The 21,932-nt window shown below is 40.7% G+C and overlaps 1 protein-coding gene across 4 annotated transcripts in view; it reads left to right on the forward strand.

Annotated features, from left to right (window-relative positions):
* usp6nl (USP6 N-terminal like) overlaps positions 1–17,741 on the forward strand; it is a 71,372-nt gene extending 53,631 nt beyond the window's left edge. For 3 of the 4 annotated variants that reach the window (XM_022749706.1, XM_022749704.1, XM_022749705.1), the window contains 11 exons: positions 1,294–1,374; positions 6,398–6,505; positions 7,333–7,442; positions 8,453–8,501; positions 8,924–9,037; positions 9,091–9,096; positions 9,914–10,009; positions 10,317–10,382; positions 11,059–11,158; positions 11,292–11,444; positions 14,806–17,741. In XM_022749706.1, coding sequence (XP_022605427.1) covers positions 1,294–1,374; positions 6,398–6,505; positions 7,333–7,442; positions 8,453–8,501; positions 8,924–9,037; positions 9,091–9,096; positions 9,914–10,009; positions 10,317–10,382; positions 11,059–11,158; positions 11,292–11,444; positions 14,806–16,406 — 2,484 coding nt within the window. In that variant the 3' untranslated portion in view covers positions 16,407–17,741. The remainder of the gene's footprint in view (positions 1–1,293; positions 1,375–6,397; positions 6,506–7,332; positions 7,443–8,452; positions 8,502–8,923; positions 9,038–9,090; positions 9,097–9,913; positions 10,010–10,316; positions 10,383–11,058; positions 11,159–11,291; positions 11,445–14,805) is intronic. The other variant, XM_022749707.1, reaches the window with a different exon arrangement.
* The last annotated feature ends 4,191 nt before the right edge of the window (positions 17,742–21,932 follow it).

Genomic DNA, 21,932 nt, shown 5'->3' on the forward strand with positions numbered 1-21,932 from the left:
TGCACAATTTGCATAAAATCACAGCAGTATGATGATTGTAGTCCCTGCAACATCTATCTCCATTAACACATTCTTGTTCACTGTTTATTCATTAGTTGTTTCTATGGGAACAATTTAAAATTTGCATGAAAAAAGCAGGAAATCACAACCAAGTTAAATTTGACTCTTGCACATTTCTCACATATATTTTTGTTTTTCATACTGTAGCTACACTTTCCCCCATTCATATTGCACATTGTACATATTTGTATTATATTTATATTTTTTCACATTTTTATTGTAAAAATTTTACTTACCATGTTTATTGTTATGAACCAAAACACCAAAGCAAATTCCTCGTATGTGAAAACCTACTTGGTCATAAACCTGATTCTGATTGACAAAAAAACATCATCAAGAGTCCCAATATAGTCGTTTACTACATCCCAGGTGGAGAGAAGCTGCGATACGTCGGGTACGTTCGATAAATCTTCCACCACTATAAAATATCTGCCTGTGAAGATCACGGCTCTTTTAAAACCAAACAATGCCAGGAACTGAACTTTACGACTGTGTAAATCAGGAAATTGAAATTCCCTTTCTGCACATTCATGTTTGCTTTTCTACGGAAGAGGATTAATTCTCTTCTGGAGTTTTCTTGGAAGCCCTGAAATTACCTTGCCTCTCATAGCTTCTTTTCATAGATAAAAAACAAATAAACAAACAAAAACTTAGACAAATGATCCTGGCAAAAAAAATAAATAAATAAAATCACTTGCCTGTTTTGGCTTCTGTACTTTTCCCCTGCATCTGTAAAACTGTCATCAGATTAGATTAGATGATTGAAATAGTAACTGGATTAAAAATAAATTAGATTTGAGATTTGTGCACAGAATCACTGCGGTTTTTCTTATTCACCGTTACATGAATCTGACATTTGAGTGGATGTTTGAAAACCTAGTTTCCCAAAAATGCTGAGAATATTGTTGATATTACTTTGTTTTATTTAAGTTTCTATTGTTTTAATTCATTCAGTCTTTTATCATGAACATAAAGCTTCTTTGTTAAGTTTGATATAAAATGAGTGAAAATGTTTAAATTCGAAAATAAAACTCCACGACACTTTTGTCTGTAAATGACACACTTTAGTTTGTGTGACCAAAGTGTGAAGAAAGTTTAATCAGAGCTTCTCAGCAGCTTCAAACGACTTTTGATCAGAAGTCGTTCCTCTTTATCCGTCACGTCGCTCGATTCCCGTCGGACGAACACGACACAGAGGAAGTTATTAATGTGTCACTTCTGCTTTCCACGCAGCAAAAACACACGGAGGTGGAGCGGACCACCAAATGGCTGAAGATGATGAAGAGCTGGGACAAGTACAAGAACAGTGAGAAGGTGATCGTCTTCATTTCTCTGTTTGTCACCACATCTCATCTCATCCTCCTGTTTTACCGCCGTCACACTCGCCTCCATCTGTCCTTCACTGTTAATCTCTCTCTCTCTGGACACGGGGATAAAAATAGTCTGATTTTACTGAGACTCAAACAACAAACACTTCATTTTGTCCGTTTTGATGAGGGAACACTCTGGAGAGAATACAGAGAGTCATACGTCACTTTGTTTCTCTCTCTGGCCACTTTAAGTGACTCGTTAGTAAACAGTCCTGAGGCGAACAGTTATTTTCATTATTGATTAATGTGGTTTTTAAAGCAGCGGAGAGATTTGATAGGAATCACAACTTCTGGTCAGGACTTTCAGAATAAAATCAGAGTGGAAACAGAATTCAGTTTAATAAGGAAGATCGAAAAAAAAAAAGATGATCATGTGATCTTGTCGAACTTAATTACTTAATTGCCGACCCCTGATCTACGTCATCGCATCACGCCATAGCCATCGCTGCTTAAAGTCCTTACTAACAGCTGTAGAGGAGTGTCCATCTCTCTCTCTCTCTCTCTCTCTCTCTCTCTCTCTCTCTGCCTCCAACAAGGACAATTAGAGGCAGGCAGGTATCAGTTATCGCTGCCGTCATTAGCGCCTCTTTTAGGTCCAGGTTGTGTTGTGGTGTTGCCTGGAGGCGTTTCATCGTGTCCTTCATTTGTATGTGTGGTTTCAGGAAGGATATTGTGTGTGTGTGTTGTGTGTGTGTGTATGTGTGTGTGTATGTGTGTGTGTGTGTGTGTGTGCGCGCTGGGGCTTTGAAATGTATAATACACTCACGGCTGGCACTAAGAGCACAGTCAGACTCTCCTGCTCTTTGTTTCAAAAGAAATGTTTACGGCGAGTAACATCCAAGGACACAGAGGAGCGTTTACCCCCTCCTCCCCCTCCTCCTCTTCCTCCTGCATCACATCACTCTCCATCTCTTCCTCCTCCTCCTCCTCCTCTTCCTCCTCCCTCTTCATCTGTGTCTTTCTTCTTTAAAGCTTGGGGGATTTTCTATTTCTTTTTCGTCTTTGTCAGTCAGCGCCGTGCTTTCAGCTCGGCGAGGAAACAGGTCACGCTTGATGTGTCTCTTATTTTGTTTCCTCACTTGCCAGCTGCTGAGAACATTTAGCCCGCAGTAGGAAAGTACTAGAGAGCCGAGCAGATGTAAAGAAGTCATAAGCTTTTTATTTATTTATTTATTTATTTATCACCCACCCCCCCAACCTCCAGACGCTCCTCGGCCACACATGACGAGTCTGGCTCGAGGTCGTAGCGTTTAGCAGACCTGTAATACCACTGCTCCATCTTAAGGCTCAGAGCTGTGACATGATGCATCTTTGAAGTGGTGCTCGGTGATGCAGTAACTACTTCCAAGCTGCTGCTGGCTGTGGATAGTGTTTGTTTGTGGGCATGAATATGAAAAGCTCTAAAATCGCTGCTAAAAAAAAAAAAAAAGGAAAAAGTCTTGATCGTAATTGGCTGGACAACAACCATTAATTTTCTAGCAAGTGGACACGTTTAACGTCGGTCTTTGCAGCTCTAGGTGAATGTGCCAGGATTTAAAGTGAGCATTAAAAAAGAAAAAGTTCAAAAGAAAGTTCAATAACCAAAGACTTCCCAGGCCGAGTTCCCTCAAAGTCAAGGACCTAACGCGGCGCAGTTTGAGACGGGGATCAGGTTTAATTACAGTTACAACACTAAGAATAGAAGCACACGGACAACAATTAAGAAGAGAGAGAGAGAGAGAGAGAGAGAGAGAGAGAGAGAGGCTTGATTGTGTGAACGCTTGTGTTGTGTTGTGTTGTGTTGTGTTGTGTTGCCATGACGACAGACTCTGTGGTCTTTTAAAATTCAAAATCTCCAAAAAAAGAAAAGAAAAATCATCCACAAAAGCTGCACATAACATATGAATTCAAGCACTTCTCAATGACACGTGTCTATTTATGTCTGTTTTCAAAAACTTTAAATTTCTCAAATTAACAAACTTTCGACCCCATTTAACAAAATTTAGTCTGATTTATAAACTTTCATTTAAAATAAAACCTGACATGTTGGATTTTTAAGGCTGGTATCAATATTTGAGAATTAAAAAAAAAAAAAACTGATAACAATATATTGATCTATATGTCGTTTTCTAAACGGTGCTAGAGGAAAATATTTGAATGCAAAGTTTATTGTTACGGCAGGTAACAACGTGTTTTGGATACATGAGGATAAACGAACGAATCTGTTCGTTTAATAAAATCTGTTAAAAATCAGGAAAATAATGAGCGTCGTGTGTAAACAGTGAATGCAAAGAAAGACTGAAACTGCACAGATTCACTGAAATGTAAATGTTGACACAGACATGTTTAAATACACACACACACACACACACACACACACACACACACACACTCAAAGGATGATTAGCCTAACAGATGCTCTCATTGACTCGCTCATCAGAGTCTAATTACAAGGCTGTTGCACCAGAAACTAGTGAGTCCCAAGTGTGGTGGTGGGAGGCTGATGGAGTGTGGGCTTTGGACACACACACACACACACACACACACACACACACACACACACACACACACACACACACACTGACATGCAGACGAGCTGATTTGTGACATAGATGTGAACCTCTGACTCCACCTGCTTGTTTTTTCTGTTTGTCTGTTCAGTGATAAAGTTTAAGATCTACAAATGATACGGCGACATTTTAAACATATAATCACCAAATTATTGTTTTCATTATTGATTAATCTGCTAATTATTTTCTCGATAAAAAGCGACGTCTTTTATTTTGTCCGACCAACGATTCAAAACCTAAAAACGTTGAGTCCACTGATGCACGAGAAAGAAAAGTTTAAATTTCTCACATCCTGAAGCAAAAATTTGACATTTTTTCTTATAATTTCTTAACAAGCCAATTATTTGATTATTGGAACAGCTGATGATTAACATTGTGTTGATCAACTTATCAATAAATCAACTTGTTGCAGCTCTAGATCAAACAGTTCTACTTGTAGCAAAACTAAGTCTTCCATCGAAGGTCATGAAATCAGCTGCATTTAATGTTTGTTTATGATTATTTATGATGTATTGATCAGTGAAGAGTTGGTATCTCTGGTCGTATTGATTATCGGTGGTTAGTTGAAGCTGATTGGATCCTTATTAAATCTCCCAGCTTTAAAAGACGCTCAACGTTGTTGTTTTTGTGTGAGCGTTAATCCAGGCAGTTTTCGATTTTGAATGGGGGCCGTTTTGCCGTTGGAAATGGAAGTTTGACGAGGGGGTGGGGGTCATAACTCCTGATTGATTGGCTGAACAATCGAGCGATCTGGCTCCCGGAACGGATCGGACTGTCTTGTCTGTGTCCTCCAGCCATCTGCGGCTCCATATTTTCCTTGTTCATTGGAGATTTGCACAACTTTTACTCTTAGACCAGAAACCGAGGCCTCCTGAAGTCAGCACTGACCGAGCGACTCCAGCGTTGGGGGGCGGTGTTTGATAATTACTGTCGCACTAACAGGAGGACTTTTCCTTTTCAAACCTGTACAACACCACACATTTACACCCACAGCACCTCCCATATCTGCTGTAGAACTGTTCCGGCTGATGGGTTTTAATGGCTGCAGACAGAGAATTCACTGCTGCGATTAGCTTTGCTGTTCCTGCAGTTTGGGTTTGAAGACTTAATCTTCCTCAGCCGGAGTCCGACCGATTCTCCGTCTCTTTGTGAATTGCTGAATTACTCCAGACTGTTCTGCTTGCATAGCAGTCTCTCTCTCTCTCTCTCTCTCTCTCTCTCTCTCTCTCTCTCTCTCTCTCTCTGTCTCTCTCTCTGCCCACAATCTCTCCTGGAGCTCGTCCAGCCAGATGGTCGTGGTTCACCTTCCAAAGCCCTTTGCTTTTTTTCCGCTCAGGGAGCGCACCGAGTACATTAACGCATCCGCGGTTTGTATCTCTGACACCTTTGACAGGGTGAGGGCAGCTCACACTTAACATGACTTGTAGAAGTACGTAGTAAAGTAAGCAAGTAAGTAATTAAGTTTGTTTTGCCCTTGAGTAACAAAAAGCTCCAAAAAAGAAAGATTTAAAAACATCAACAGAAATCTTCCTACGTAGCATCTGCTGGACAAAATCTTGTCCACATCAGAGCTGCCACCGTTTTCAGTTACTGTCTTAAAGGAGCTATTTGTAAGTTTTGCTACTGCTACATAGCTAACGTTAGCATTAACAGCTTGTTTACTCACCGGTTTTGGCAAGAGCTTCAGCCATACAAGAGGTTATAATACGTCCTCTGAGCAGCTGCTTCTTCAGGGCAGACTGGACGCCATCGCCACCTCCAGAATCCAAGATGGTGCCTTCAAATGACTTGTTCGGTCAACCTACAGAGATTCGATTTCCATCAAACACTGGCCATTTTTATTCCTTCCTGCCGCCGACAGTCAGAGCCGGAGGCATATTGTTTTTTCACCAGGACTCAAGGATGAACTGATTCGATTTTGGTGGTCAGAGGTCAAAGGTCAAGGTCACGTTGACCTCAGAAACAACTTTTTAGCCATTACTCGAGACTTCACACAGAAATTACGACAAAATTTCACACAAATGGTTCATATTTTATGTGACTCTGGATAAACAGGGATGTAACCTGAAAGTAGTGCGAGTGGCGGAGGGATACGACCACGTGGAGGTGATTCTAGTTCTAGTAACAGCATCACTGGACATTTTATACAACTCAGTCAACTTCGGTTGTTTTACAATCACCCATATCTGCTCAGTTGCAGGTTAAGAATATTAAATGTGAACAGAAAATGTATTTTTATGTCAGGTCTTTCATATAGAAACACAGTCTCACACCCCGATGCCTGATATTTAATTAAAGGCCTGATGTTCTGTCGGACTAAACCCTGGATGAAAACCTCGACTTTGATGTGAAGGTGGAAGCTGCTGCTCTTTGAAAACCTTTCTAACAATGACTTCCCGCCGTGTTGCTTCCTTCCAGCTGGTCCGGAGGATCTATAAGGGAATTCCCCTGCAGCTCCGAGGGGAGGTGTGGTGTCTGCTGCTCGACGTTCCCAAAATAAAGGAGGAGAAGAAAGACTTCTACGAGGTACGAGACACTCCACACTCTCTGCCTGCCGGCGCTTTACAGTCCTGCTCTCCGACACCACTTTATAAACTCTCTCCGGCACGGCGGCCTTCATTACCACACAAGCCTCATAAAGATTCATAAGCGAGGCTTGGCTTTTATTTGATTTTACTGAGCTTCAATTCTGTTGTGGGTTTGGAGGCTTAATTGTGTTTGTGTGAGGCTGCACGCTGTGAAGAACTTTTTCTGTTCAGCAGCGAGACAGACTTTGGATCTCATTAGAAAAGTTTAAGCTGGCAGGATCAATACAGCGCCGCCTGGAAGTGTCGTAATTATGAGTTACAAGCAAACAGAGTGCAGAATATAAACCGTTAAAGAGAGAAGTTGTGTTTCGGTGAGCAGGGAAACTGCGGCGGTAATAAGTGTGAAAGTTAATTCCATCTGGTTGAGGCCAAATGTGTCAAATAAAACATTGAATAAATGACAAAACTGTTAAAGTACAGACCTTTTAAAACTTTTTAAAGCAAATTAACACCAGACGAACAAGAAGGGAACATGCAGAGTTCATGAAAATACAAATGATTTTTGTATTTTTGAAAAAGAAAAAGGTTTGATTTCTACAATGTTAAATTTCATTAGAACTATTCAGTTAAATTAAATTTTACATTTTCACTCAGTCTTTAATTGACAGACACAAATTAGTTTTAAAGAAAATGTTTAAACTCTGATGTGAACGTCTGACAAAAGTATGAAACTCGCTGTGTTTTCTTTTTGGAGTCTCCTCTGTCGCTGACCTCTGACCTCTGACCTCTGCCTTCAGTCTTTGTTTGTTTGTTTTTTTTCTACAGAAATTAAAAGCCCGAGCCAGAGGACTCTCCCCTGACATCCGACAGATCGACTTGGATGTGAACCGAACCTACAGGGACCACATCATGTTCATGCATCGCTACGATGTCAAGTAGGTTCCCCGTCACTACAGTCAACAAATACTGCGCCTGATTTAAAGTCAAAGGCGATAATGATACTCCGCAGAAACAGCTTTGTGGCGTTAAACGGTTTAGACTTGGTCACAACATTTACAGTGACTTAAGGATATAACTTCATTTAGTTCAAATGTAAAACGTTTGTATTATCAGTGCAGTTTTATGTTTATGAGGAATAAACCGAGGTCATCAGTGGTGAGCACGAACATGACCTTCAGATTTCAGCTCAGAGATTGTGTTGCCGGGCAGGATTTGTCCCACTGACACGACGTCAGGACGATTCGGTTCTTGTTCTATTTATTCTAAGAAAAATATACGCATCACTTTTTCTTTTTTTTTATGCACCAGATAATTTTCTCTACAAGGATGAAGAAGCAAAGAAAAACGCGAGAAAAATCACATTACATCTCTGCTGCAGAGCGGAAACACCACAGAGTCAGCACTTAGCAACAGAAATAAAGGCGATAATGCCTTTAAATGTATTTTCACACTTTGTGTAACTGTGTACTGTCAGCCTAGAGCAAGATGTTTTTCATGGTTTATTTAACTGCAGATTAAAAGTATAAATAACCAGAAGAAGGTTGTAAAACTTTCAGGTAACTGACTCCTGAAATCTGAAGCTTTCCCAGTGAGGAAGTGAGACGTCCCACGTCCTCTTTCCGCGTTTTAGACGTATGATTTTAGGCAGCAGAGAATCAGCGACGACTCTCTTATAGTCTCATACAAGAGCTACGCCTGTTTTAGTACCAGTGTAATATGTTATGATGATTGCACTTTGATTCTCACGTGAAGATCTTGTGCATCACGATCATTTGTTTCACACACCTGAGCCGCTGACGTGCAGCTCCTCGGCCGCAGGAGCCTTTAAACTGGAAGTAGAATCTGTCTGAGGTTTTTGGAAACACAGAACCGAAACTGTGAGTGACGATCACGCCTCTGTTCTGTGGGTTTTGTGTTAATTGCGGTTTGTGTTTGTTGTTCTCAGGCAGCAGGCTCTCTTCCACGTCCTCACGGCCTACTCCATGTACAACACGGTGAGTCGCTCGCTCTGTAGCGGTGCTGTGCTTCTGCATGTCTGTCCGATTTTATTCTTTGTTTCTGTGTCTTTGACGGATTTTATTTCCAAGCTGTTGCTTTAACTTTTGGAAGCGGCAGATTGATCTGTAAGGACTTTAATACTTCCAACTAAATGCAGAACTCAGAGGTAATATAATATAAGATAATACTAGTCTCACCTCGGGCACCTTGAACTTCCCATCCTGAGCGTGACGTCAGGAACATGGCCGCCGTGTGAATGTGGTCTATGGATTCACTTTATGGTTCATGGCTCATGGACACGTGTGCAGTAAGAACATACTGTTGCTCCCCCGACTGATAGGTGTGTGTGTGTGTGTGTGTGTGTGTGTGTGTGTGTGTGTGTGTGTGTGTGTGTGTGTGTGTGTGTGTGTATTTGCAGGAGGTGGGCTACTGCCAGGGCATGAGTCAGATCACAGCTCTGCTGCTGATCTACATGAACGAAGAAGACGCCTTCTGGGCTCTGGTCAAACTGCTGTCTGGGCAGAAACACGCCTGTGTGTGTAACACACACACAACACACACACACACACACACACTAATTATCTGATGCACTTATTCTACTTAAACCCCCCCGATGTCCACTGGATGTATCTGCTGGAACATCTCACTCTTTTCTCTCATCACACATTTTAACGTGTCTGAAATTCACAAAAGCACTTAAACACCTATATTTACTCCTTATATATTTACTGACAGTTGGTTTTAAATTCATATACATTTCATTTGGTCCTCACTTTGTCTCAACAGACACGGTTCATTCTTCACCTCAGAAACAGCAGTTGACAAAACAATCTGTGATTGGATAGAAAATAAGATAAACAATTGGGAGGCACAGATGGATACGAGAGGGTGTGGTGCAGAGCAGTGATGTATGGAAACCTGATAAGGTCGTTGATATGATCAAAGTGAGCTGCTGAACTGCTTTGAATGTGATTGTAAAACAAAATGCAATGAAATGCAAGCTGCAGCTAACAGCTAACGCCACAACCGACGTAAACACCCACGATCACTACACTGCATGATCTGTAGACTGTAAACATACAGACACATTTATATACACACATGTTTGAAGGGATTATCACAGACCGGGCCTGAAAGCCCTGAACATACACAACCATCTAAGGATGGCCATTTGGCCGTGGGGCAGTTTCAGCTGCTGCTGCTGCTGCTGCCGCCGTCATGAAGCTCAGCTGGAACATATTAACATCTCTGTTGATGCTGTCGGCCAGACGCTGTATGTAGCCGCAGGACGAGCAGAACAAGAGACAGCTGAAAGTTTAGATCTGAGTCAGTCCAGTTCACCCAGTGTGTCCCCTCTGTCCTCACCTGTCCCCTCCGTCCTCACCTGTCCCCTCTGTCCTCACCTGTAGGGTTTTTTGTCCCCGGCTTCCCGAAGTTGATGCGTTTCCAGGAGCACCACGACCGTATCCTCAAGAAGATGATGCCCAAACTGAAACAACACCTGGTGAGACACACGACACGACACAACACGACACGACACGAGCTGAACCATGGAACATACACAGCTATAAATAACACAGGACTAAATTAAACTGTTGACATTAAATTAGAACAAAAATATTTGTGTTTCCTGGACAGAAAACAAACTGGAAACTTATTTTTAAGCGACATAAATGATCTCGATGATACACAGCAGATACTGTGGTGAATAGACGTCGAGGATGTAAATACTCACTGGACCGATGCTGCTTTTGTCACTGTTCAACGCACTGGAATAGATTTTTCTGTTGCGTTCGTTTGTTCTGCTGCAGGACAACCAGGAGGTGTTCACCAGTCTCTACACCATGAAGTGGTTCTTCCAGTGCTTCCTGGACAGAGTGAGTACATCACCACACACACATGCACGTACAAAGTAAAAGCTAACCGGAGCTGCACTCACTTCTAGCTAATTGCATCTATTGTTAATTGTCTTTGTTTGACTACTTGTAGCTTGTTGTGCTGTTGTTGTCTCTTTGTAGACTGAACCTCTGTATGTTTTCAGCTAATTGTAGGATATTATCACTTGAACTGAAACTGAAGCAACGCCCCCCGCATCACACTGGAATCATTGTCTCTCTTAAAAACACAAACAGGAAGAAAACAAACTTCAAATCTAAAGTAAAGGATTTGTGATCACATCAGACTGTTGAAGTAAAGTCTGATGATTCTCTACGTTTCTCATTGTCATCAAATACCATGAAAAGAAACCTCCTTAGGCTCCTCAGACGTTCACGATAAACGCTCTAGTTCCTCCTGTTTGGGTAAATTGTTTAAACCACAGTTCCCAGCTGTTAAAGGAAATCACTGGACCTTTTTATTTTTTTAATTCTTTATTGTTATTAAAGATTTATGCCTCAGTAGGCGCCAGTGTTTGGGGAGGAGAGGCACAGACAGTGTTGGGATGGAACAACACATTATTGTTGTGATCCAGTCTTATACTTTATAGTAAACGTGACTCTACAGAAGTGTACGGGGGACAACAATCACAACAATGTCTCTTCTGTTTGTGTCCAGACGCCCTTCACCCTCACCCTCAGGATCTGGGACATCTACATCTTGGAGGGAGAACGAGTGCTGCCTGCCATGTCCTACACCATCCTCAAACTGCACAAGAGTAAGACAGTTGACTCCACCCCCTGATACCAGCTGCTGCTCTCCTCTCACACACAGACCAGGTCTTAATGTGTGTGTGTGTGTGTGTGTGTGTGTGTGTGTGTGTGTGTGTGTGTGTGTGTGTGTGTTTGCAGAGCACCTGCTGAAGCTGTCCATGGAGGAGCTGGTGGAGTTCCTGCAGGCGACTTTGTCCAAAGATTTCTACTTCGAGGACGACTTTGCAATCGAGCAGCTACAGGCGTCCATGACGGAGCTGAGGAGGGCGAAGCTGGAGCTGCCTGCACCAGGTACTGCCACGGCGCGACGCGCACGGTCACAGGCCGCAAACACCTCGAGCGACACGTTGAGTTGTGATTTTGCGGATGAGGGCTGATGAGGCTGCAAGAGAGAAGAAACTCTAAATCAAGATACTGCTCTGCTGCTTTTGGCTTTTCATCAAATACACATATCTATCTAAAGTAATAACGGCCCTTTACCTCAGCTAATACAACATACACAGGTATGAGGCATGAGTATGTTTATTTTGCTATTGTAAACTGAATATTTTGGGGGATTTGACTGTTACCATGAGCTTTTTGGGCTTTTTATAAACTCAACAGTTGGTTTTAATAATCAAAAAATAAGGAAAAATCTTAAAATCCTTTAGAAAACATTGAGTGATTGATGAACAAATATGTCCAAATTTAAAAAATACTAAAAACAAATGCCTCCTCAGGGATCATTGCTTTGACATAAGTGCATGTGTACATACAATAAAAAAACAAAAACAAATCCCCTGTTGTAGCCTGTAAAAAAAAAAAAAAAAAGAGACACACCTGTCCAGATGTGTCAGCACATGTATCAGCTGACGCGGCCTCCTGCTGTCCTTTAGCTTGTAGCTGTGTTTTCTAATCTTGCTCTGTCTTCTCATTAATCTGCCTTCTCTCCCTCTTCTTTCAAACAATGTTAGCCAACAACAACAAAAGTGTGGCCGTGAGTGGGGGCCACATTCCCTCCTACAACAGTAACCGGTGGGCTATCCTGACTGGTCTTCCCTCTCTACATGTCTCTGTCCATCTGTCCCTCCGTCCGTCCGTCCTGTCTGTCTCCTGTCTGTCCAACAGCACTCGGGTTTTTCCTTCACAAACTGGTCCTCCAGCTGTTTTTATACCCCCCCCCCCCCCCCCCCCCCCCACCCCCCCCCACAAAAATTCTTTCACTGAGCTCAGCTGCATTGCTTCAGTGTTGACGTGGAGTCCTGCAGTGGCTGGTTCTCCTCTTCTTTTTCTACCTTGAGTTTTCCCCCCCTCTTCTCTCATGTTTTGATTCCAACTGTAGAAACTGAGCCTCAGTCTGTAGAGGTCTTTCAGGTGACACGATGCGCCCTCTGGTGGCCAGTTAAAGGCACTGCAAGATGCTGGTTTTAAATTCCCAGTTTGAAAACAAATGTAATGTTTTGTTTTTAATCCTGCAGATTATTAAAATTATTTTTTATAAAGAAATAAGATAATTAACTTGACTTTTCTGCAACTTGCAGCTCATGTAAGACTTTAAAGACGGGTTAATATGTATGTAAGAATAATGGCTCTACACCTGTCCTCGACACTGTTTCAGGTTCCTCGTCTTCCTCCTGTATTTACTCATTAGTCCGTCAGTCGTCAGTCACGTCAACAAACCACTTTTTTTTTGTAAGATTTTTAACTTTAGATTTTTTTTTTTTGCTTTCCCCCCGGAGCCCACACAGTTTTAACAGTAGCTGTCTGTTCGTTCTTCTACCCGCTGACAAGATAATGAGCCACTTTCCCAACACTGGAGGCTTTTGTTAAACTTCCCTTTTAACAACCATCTGCAGCCACAGTTTCTGCTGCTTTTTTTTAATCTGCATTTTTGTATCTGAACCGGCTGAACTGAGAGAAATGACATCACCGACCCTTAACCGAGTTAGTAGGTTAGAGCAATGAGGAGTCGGCGAGTAAAAACTCAATTTAGACCCACAGGGTTAGGGTTAACTTTAAAAGCTGATCATTTGTCCTGATATTTGGTATCAGTAAATACAATCAGTTTGTCCCTTCAGGACACAAAGATAAGGAAAGGCTCTGCACTCTGTCCAAACCTCAGAAGTACAACATGAGCGAACCAAATTAGAGATTCTTTTCAAACCAACCTGTTCTTCTCCTGTGAACTGATGGTGGCCTGTTTGCCTCAACACAAGAGGAAGAATTACATCTGTTACGTGATGTTATGACCTTTAAAATCCACAAACATCACTTCAATTTAATCACCCTCAGACCTTTGTATGTGAGGGGAAAAAGAAACCCTGTACAGCAGCATTTATACCGTCACGGTGAAGACGCAGCTCCTTAAGGAAAGGTTAGGTTTTTAAAGACTTCACTAAACTGAAACAACTTCCTCTTTCCAGCTGTGCGAAGTAAAAACACCTGAAATACAAAAGTCATGAAGTGAGGAGGATGGAGGACAAAATAAAATCTGTTCATCTCAGATAATGCTCATATACGTTGGAGGCAGTTCACCTGAAGCTGCCAGACTTCACCCTTACACCTTACACCTGTATTAGTGTGATTTAAAGTCATTTAAACACACCTTGACTTTAAAATAATGTTAACAGTAACAATATTAGTATCTCTGTTTTTGAAGGGATGATGAAAATTAGTTTTATCTGCCATTTCAGCCAAAAAAAGACTTACAGCATATCTCAGTAAAACATCAGCAAGATTCACAGGAAGAGAAGTAGAAGTGTGATGTGATGAGGTTTACTCCAGGGCAACCAGAAGACAAAAAACTGTATTCATTTAGTTCTAGAGCGAAAACACGAACCAACTCAGATTCAGATCAACTCTCATGAGGAAGAAGACGTAGCTCAGGTCCCCCCCCCCCCCGCTGCATTTTAAAGAGGTGAAACAAGGTCGAGGTCAGAGGAGAAACCCGTCATGGACAGACACTTTAGTTGGTGGATTCAGAGCCAATGATACCGTTCATTTCCTGGATCACTCCCACAGCACTTCCTCTTCCTCCAGCTGCTGCGTCCCGACCCACGACTCTGGTGATCACACTTTCCCTTACAGTCCCCGACACATCCAGCATCACCATCACCGTGTCTGCTCACTGTCAACTGTACCTTTCATTTCTTTCGTTCAGGTATTAACCTGGAACTCGTAACGTGTTCTGGTTGTAACTTTGGTGCAAGCTGATTAGTGAAGATATATTTCTGTGGTTTTACAAGTCTCAGTAGCTTCTTTTTTTTTTTTACAAAGTACATTAATCAGGAAGTATTTCTGTATGACCTTTCGAGTCCAGGGCGACTGCTGCAGCTAAGTGCAGCTTAATGAAATGGAGTCAGACTCAATTTCAGGAACCACTCACTTGACTGTCACTTGCTAATTGAGCCCCTCCAGCGAGCTGGGAATTAATATGAAGCACTATTTTTTTCTGTCCTTTGCTCTGTGCCTGTGGAGATGTGATTACGTGTCGTCATGAGTGTAATTCTCCTTTATTTTTACCTCTCTATGGCAGTGGTGTTGCATGAATCCATGTCCCTGTCGTGACTCCTCATCCGATGTGAATCAGCGCCACAGTGTGTCCAACCATCACCGTTCGCTTTTGTTTCCTGATGATTTTTCTAACGTGTTTCCCATTGTTTTCGTCCTGCAGGTAAAGAGGACGAGTTTCCCAAGAAGCCCCTCGGGCAGCTTCCTCCTGAGCCGGGAGCAGCGGTGGTGAACCACGTGGGCAACGGCGAGAGCCACGCCGAGCCGGCCGAACCTCCCAGGGACCCGAGTCCTGCACAAGACCGCCAGCGGGAGAGTAGGCCCCCCAGCCGGTCACGCCGGGACTCGCTAGATAAACCATTCCGCCACCACAAGGCTGACAAGAGGGACGCCCGTTCCAGGGGGTCAGGGGAGATCCCCAGTGAGAAGCAGTCCACTTCCACCACACCTGAAAGGGGGGCGACACCGCCCTCAGCGCTCACCCCCACATCACAGCTCACCACAGTGGACAGAAGGAAGCCGCAGAGCCACGCCACCGCCAACCACAACTCCAACGCGGCCTCCAGCTCTCACAGAGACATAACCCCCCGCTGGTTCAAACCCTCCGAGACCAAGCTAGAAGCCGTCAAAGCGGCGGCCGCCCGAGAGGTCCAGCTGAGCAGGGGGGCGTCACCGGCCCCCTCCAGCCCAGACGACCCCGTCCTCCCCCATCGCCGACCTCGCTCCAAGGGCTTCATCCCCGGCGCCGACCGCGGCTCCAACGCCTCCCAGTATGACAATGTACCGGGGGTGCCGGAGCAGGATTTCGAGATCTTGGAGCTCGAGAGACCTCCGTCCAGAATGAGGACCCCTCGCAGTGAGACGCCCTTCAGTATGTCATCCATCCATCAGGGCAGCCCCGGCCGTGGACCCAGCCTGGCAGGAAGTGTTGTCTCCGTCGCATCAGGGGCCAGGATGCCCAAACACCCGCTTCCTCCATTTTCCCACAACAGTCCAGCGGGGATCCAGACCGGCTACCCGGGCAGCCAGAGCCAGTACCACCCCTCCCCCAGGCAGCCATCCCCAGGCAGAGCTACGACCGAGGTGCCCATCTTCCATCCAGCCTACAGCGTGAACCTGGACCACAGAGGAGAGGACAGACTCTATGCCCCACCCTCCAGATTCCCCCCACCCTCCAGCGTGGCGTACGGGGAACAAATGTACGCCACCACCCAGCGGCAGCCCAACAGCCTCTCCCCAGAGAAGGCTCTCATGAACAACTCCTTTGCCACATACCGCAGACAGCCGCCACCCGGCTCCACCCACAACCCCCGCGGCATCAGGCCTCCCCCGGAGCATTCGATGCAGCTGGAAACCCAGGGGAGCTCCACCCCCATCTACCTGCAACAGCTCACCTCCACCACACAGGTCTACACCCCGGTGGACTACAGGTTTGAGGGGCATCGGCGAGGCGAGGCCAACCCGCACTACCTGCCGGAGGGAGGGCCTCGGCGGGCCGTAGAGGGGTCGGTGTGGGCGTCGGAGGATGAGCTGCCCCCTCAGTCTCCAGGTGGGATGCCCCGCTCCCCCAGCTTCCAGAAAGCCCAAATGTCTCCGGTTCAGGAGTTCACTTTTCCCGCCGCCCCGGACGGCCTGCTCCATTACAGGACACAGTTCCAGGAGCAGCAGCCCGTCATAAGGCAACAGCTCCCCCAGCTGTTTGGAGGACCACACTACAGGCACGCACAGGAGGCGTTCGCCATGCAGGAGTCCATGCTGCTGTAACTGAACAATAAGGAAATGGAGAGACACTGTATTAAAAAATAAAAATAAAAAAAGAGGTGTAGTCACTGACACTGTGGTAAAGACGAGCAGTTGTCCTAGCTTTGTTAGGAACCTGGTTTTGTTGTTCTTGATGTGTGAAGTACTGACCTTCTGACTGTCGCGCTGCATCGTAACGTTGCAGGACACACCAGCCTCTGACGTTTTTACTGATCACTTTAAAAAGAGAAAAAAAAAAAAAAACTGACTGAAGATTTTATTTTATTTTTGGATGTAAATCATTAACGAGAGGTGACAGTATATGTCTTTTAGAGTCTGATATGTACAGTGGATTTTTTTGTTAATATGCTGAGTTGTTATCAGTAGCGGGGGGGGGGGACTCTCCCCTGAGAGAGCAAAACTCTGATTTATTTTCCATCTTTATTTTTTTATATGTTACTTACAGATATTTACATTAGAGATAAATTTACTCTATATGCTCGTGAATGTTATTTTTCAAAGAGAACAAGTGAAACTATGTCCAATTAAACAATTTAGAAAGAAGTTGATTTCCCATTTCAATTCTGAAGCGCCTCCACTGTAGAGAAAAAACAGGGTTTGTTGTATATTTTTTAGTTTTGCCTTTTTCAGTTTCAGTCAAAGTTTTCCTTCCTGATTAACTCATGTGCAATGCATTTCTCTGTCCCTTGTGACGTACAGTATGTTGGGTATTTACACATATTTGAAGCCAGTGTAGTTTTTGGTTAAGTTCCTACCCTTATTAGAGACTCACTAATTTGTGAGGGCTAATAACATATATGTATATTTTTGATTTGATGGCTTTAAGTCATCTTATTTGTGATGTAACTACAGGCAACATGTTTTTTTGTTTTGTTTTGTTTTGTTTTTTTAATTGCTGTACTGTAGCCACCACATCTTGAGCACATGAAATAGTCCCAGTAAAAATTTGCTTTACTTCATTATGTCTGATTATTCTCAACACTGTCATATCCACTACTGTTCAGCTCCTGGCACTTCTACTGGCATACAGAGTCTTCTGGCACACACACACACACACACACACACACACACACACACACACACACACACACACACACACACGCTCTCACTACATGTCACAAATGTGAGTCACACATTTTTAACATTTAATCAGTCACATTCCCTATCCTTATTATTAGAATTATTATTCCTCATTCTCTGGTTTTGATGCAGTTATTCTCAGACAGTATTGCTGTACTGTTTATTACATTCCCTAAGTTATCTTTGTTATTTGTTAAACAACTAATTGCAAACCATTCTGATACTTTGCTTAATAAAATAAGGTGGGTTGAAAATGAATCTTTGGTTATGTCCTTGCTTACCGTTTGCTACATATCCTTCTACTCTTTATTTCCACTATCAATGAAAATCTGCCCCCTGGTGGGGGCAGTGTAGCTTTGCAGGACATAAACAATAAAGGTATTGATTTAGATTTTAAAGGAGAGCCACCAAGCGATTGTTACACGAGTAAATGAATAACGCACACACAGTATATATAACCTCTCATACGCTATTTTGATAACATATTCATCATCATTTATCCAGCTGATATATCCAACATTCACTGGTTCTAGCGTCTCTGCTTTATTATTATCTGCTTTATTTAACCATTTTAACTAACTAACTGTGTATGAAATATCTTTGGGTTTTAGACTGTTGGTTGGACAAAAAAAACAAAAAACAAAATAATGTCATCTTGGGGGTCTGGGAAATTGTGATGGGCAGAAATGTCACTTGATGAAGTTGAATAACATATTTAAAATTTTTGTTGTTAAACTTGACAGTAATTTTGTCCCCATTGCCATTAGGCTTTATAGCAACTCAGCTATAAAGAAAGTGGCTAATGACCTTGACTAATTTAACAATTATTGTTTATTTTTTTTATTATTTACTATTTTTATTATTATTACTAATGAGCTGCTGGACACCTGAATTTCTCCTCTCAGAGAAAAAAAAGTACTCAAGAACACACATACATGCACAAGGGGTGTAGGTTTGCATATGGACAGTAGGGACATGTCCCTGCCAATAGTTTGGAAGGACAGCATTGTCCCAACCAATGTATAAGGGAACTTGTTCGCACTATGTTAGGAGTGAAGTTATATTAGATTATTCCAATGTGCCCTCCAAGAGGCTACGTCTGCATGTCAACCGATTTAGGCATGCTAGCATTTGATAGACTGAAAGGGCGGGGGCTATCTGAGGGTCAGGTCAGGTGAGTATTTGACAGTGGTACCTAATGTCACCAGAAAAATGTCATTGCTACTGTACTTACTATTATTGTTAACATTTACATTTTAAATAACCAAAGTCCAGCTGTTCTGATGTTAATGTGTAAGTTAGTGTAACACAGGATATTTTCTTAAAGGTTTACTCTTAGTTCTGGTACTGTGCAGAGTTTTATATAAATGCAAAGGAACCCTTACGTACACATTATTTTTCTTAATATATTATGACGTTATTATTACTTTTTATGAATAACTATACTATGATGTTTTTGTACCAAGCTGTACTGTGACGTTTTTTGACTTTTTATGCCAAACTATAATATGACTTTTTTTTCTTTTTATGCCTTACTATACTATGAATTTTTTCTGACTTTTTATGCCTTACTATACTATGTTGTTTTTATGACTTTTTATGACTTACTATACTATGTTGTTTTTATGCCTTACTATACTATGTCGTTTTTATGACTTTTATATTATGACTTTTTTATGCCTTACTATACTATGACTTTTTTTTTTATGCCTTACTATGCTATGAATTTTTTATGACTTTTTATGCCTTACTATACTATAACTTTTTTTTTTTACGTCTTACTATACTATGACGTTTTTATGACTTTTTATGCCTTACTATACTATAACTTTTTTTTTTTTACGTCTTACTATACTATGACTTTTTTATAACTTTTTATGCCTAACTATACTATGACTTTTTATGCCTTTTTATGCCTTACTATACTATGACTTTTTTATGACTTTTTATACTATGACGTTTTCATGACTTCTTTGCCTTACTATACTTTGACTTTTTTATGCCTTACTATACTACGTCGTTTTTTTTACTTTTTTGCCTTACTATACTATGACTTTATTATGACTTTTTATACGATGACTTTTTATGGCTTACTATACTGACTTTTTTATGACTTTTTATACTGTGACTTTTTTATGACTTTTTATTCCTTAACATACTATGTTGTTTTTTTGAATTTTCATGCCTTACAATACTATGTTGTTTTTATGCCTTACTATACTATGTTGTTTTTATGCCTTACTATACTATGTTGTTTTTGTGACTTTTATATTATGACTTTTTTTATGCCTTAAATATACTATGACTTTTTTTTATGCCTTACTATACAATGTCGTTTATATGACTTTTATGCCTTACTATACTATGACTTTTTTTTTACTTTTTATGCCTTACTATACTATGACTTTTAATGCCTTTTTATGCATTACTATACTATCACTTTTTTATGCCTTGCTATACTATATCGTTTTTTTCACTTTTTTGCCTTACTATACTATGACGTTTTTATGACTTTTTATGCCTTACTATACTATGACTTTTTATGACTTTTTATGCCTTACTATACAATGTCGTTTATATGACTCTTATGCCTTACTATACTATGACTTTTTATGCCTTTTTATGCCTTACTATACTATGAGTTTTTTATGACTTTTTATACTATGATGTTTTCATGACTTCTTTGCCTTACTATACTATGACTTTTTATGCCTTTTTATTCATTACTATACTATGACTTTTTTATGCCTTACTATACTATATCGTTTTTTTCACTTTTTTGCCTTACTATACTATGACGTTTTTATGACTTTTTATGCATTACTATACTATGACTTTTTTATGACTTTTTATGCCTAACTATACTATGACTTTTTATGCCTTCTTATGCCTTACTATACTATGACTTTTTTATGACTTTTTATACTATGACGTTTTCATGACTTCTTTGCCTTACTATACTTTGACTTTTTTATGCCTTACTATACTACATCGTTTTTTTTACTTTTTTACCTTACTTTACTATGACTTTATTATGACTTTTTATACGATGTCGTTTATATGACTTTTATGCCTTCCTATACTATGACTTTTTTTGCCTTACTATACTATGACTTTTTTATGCCTTCCTATACTATGACTTTTTTATGCCTTCCTATACTACATCGTTTTTTTTACTTTTTTTCCTTACTTTACTATGACTTTATTATGTCTTTTTATACGATGGCGTTTATATGACTTTTATGCCTTCCTATACTACATCGTTTTTTTTACTTTTTTTCCTTACTTTACTATGACTTTATTATGTCTTTTTATACGATGGCGTTTATATGACTTTTATGCCTTCCTATACTATGACTTTTTATGCCTTACTATACTATGACTCTTTTATGACTTTTTATACTATGACGTTTTCATGACTTTTTTGCCTTACTATACTGTAATTTTTTTATGACTTTTTGTACTATGACTTTTTTGCCTTTTTTGCCTTACTATACTATGACTTTTAATACTATGACTTTTTTATGACTTTTTATGCCTTACTATACTATGTCGTTTTTGTGACTTTTTTGCCTTACTATACTATGACTTTTTTATGACTTTTTATACCTTACTATAATATAACTTTTTATACTATGACGTTTTCATGACTTTTTTGCCATACTATACTATGACTTTTTTATGACTTTTTATACTATGACTTTTTTATGACTTTTTATGCCTTACTATACTATGACTTTTTATACTATGACGTTTTCGTGACTTTTTTGCCATACTATACTATGACTTTTTTATGACTTTTTATACTATGACTTTTTTATGACTTTTTATGCCTTACTATACTATGTCGTTTTTGTGACTTTTTTGCCTTACTATACTATGACTTTTTTATGACTTTTTATGACTTTTTATACTATGTTTTCGTGACTTTTTTGCCATACTATACTATGACTTTTTTATGACTTTTTATACTATGACTTTTTTATGACTTTTTATGCCTTACTATACTATGTCGTTTTTGTGACTTTTTTGCCTTACTATACTATGACTTTTGTATGACTTTTTATACTATGATGTTTTCGTGACTTTTTTGCCATACTATACTATGCCTTTTTTATGACTTTTTATACTATGACTTTTTTATGACTTTTTATGCCTTACTATACTATGACTTTTTATACTATGACGTTTTCATGACTTTTTTGCCATACTATACTATGACTTTTTATGACTTTTTATACTATGACTTTTTTATGACTTTTTATGCCTTACTATACTATGTCGTTTTTGTGACTTTTTTGCCTTACTATACTATGACTTTTTTATGACTTTTTATGCCTTACTATACTATGACTTTTTATACTATGACGTTTTCATGACTTTTTTGCCATACTATACTATGACTTTTTATGACTTTTTATACTATGACTTTTTTATGACTTTTTATGC

This window comes from Seriola dumerili, unplaced genomic scaffold, assembly GCF_002260705.1.
Source record: "Seriola dumerili isolate Sdu_G_001 unplaced genomic scaffold, Sdu_1.0 BDQW01000138.1, whole genome shotgun sequence".
Lineage (NCBI taxonomy): Eukaryota > Metazoa > Chordata > Actinopteri > Carangiformes > Carangidae > Seriola > Seriola dumerili.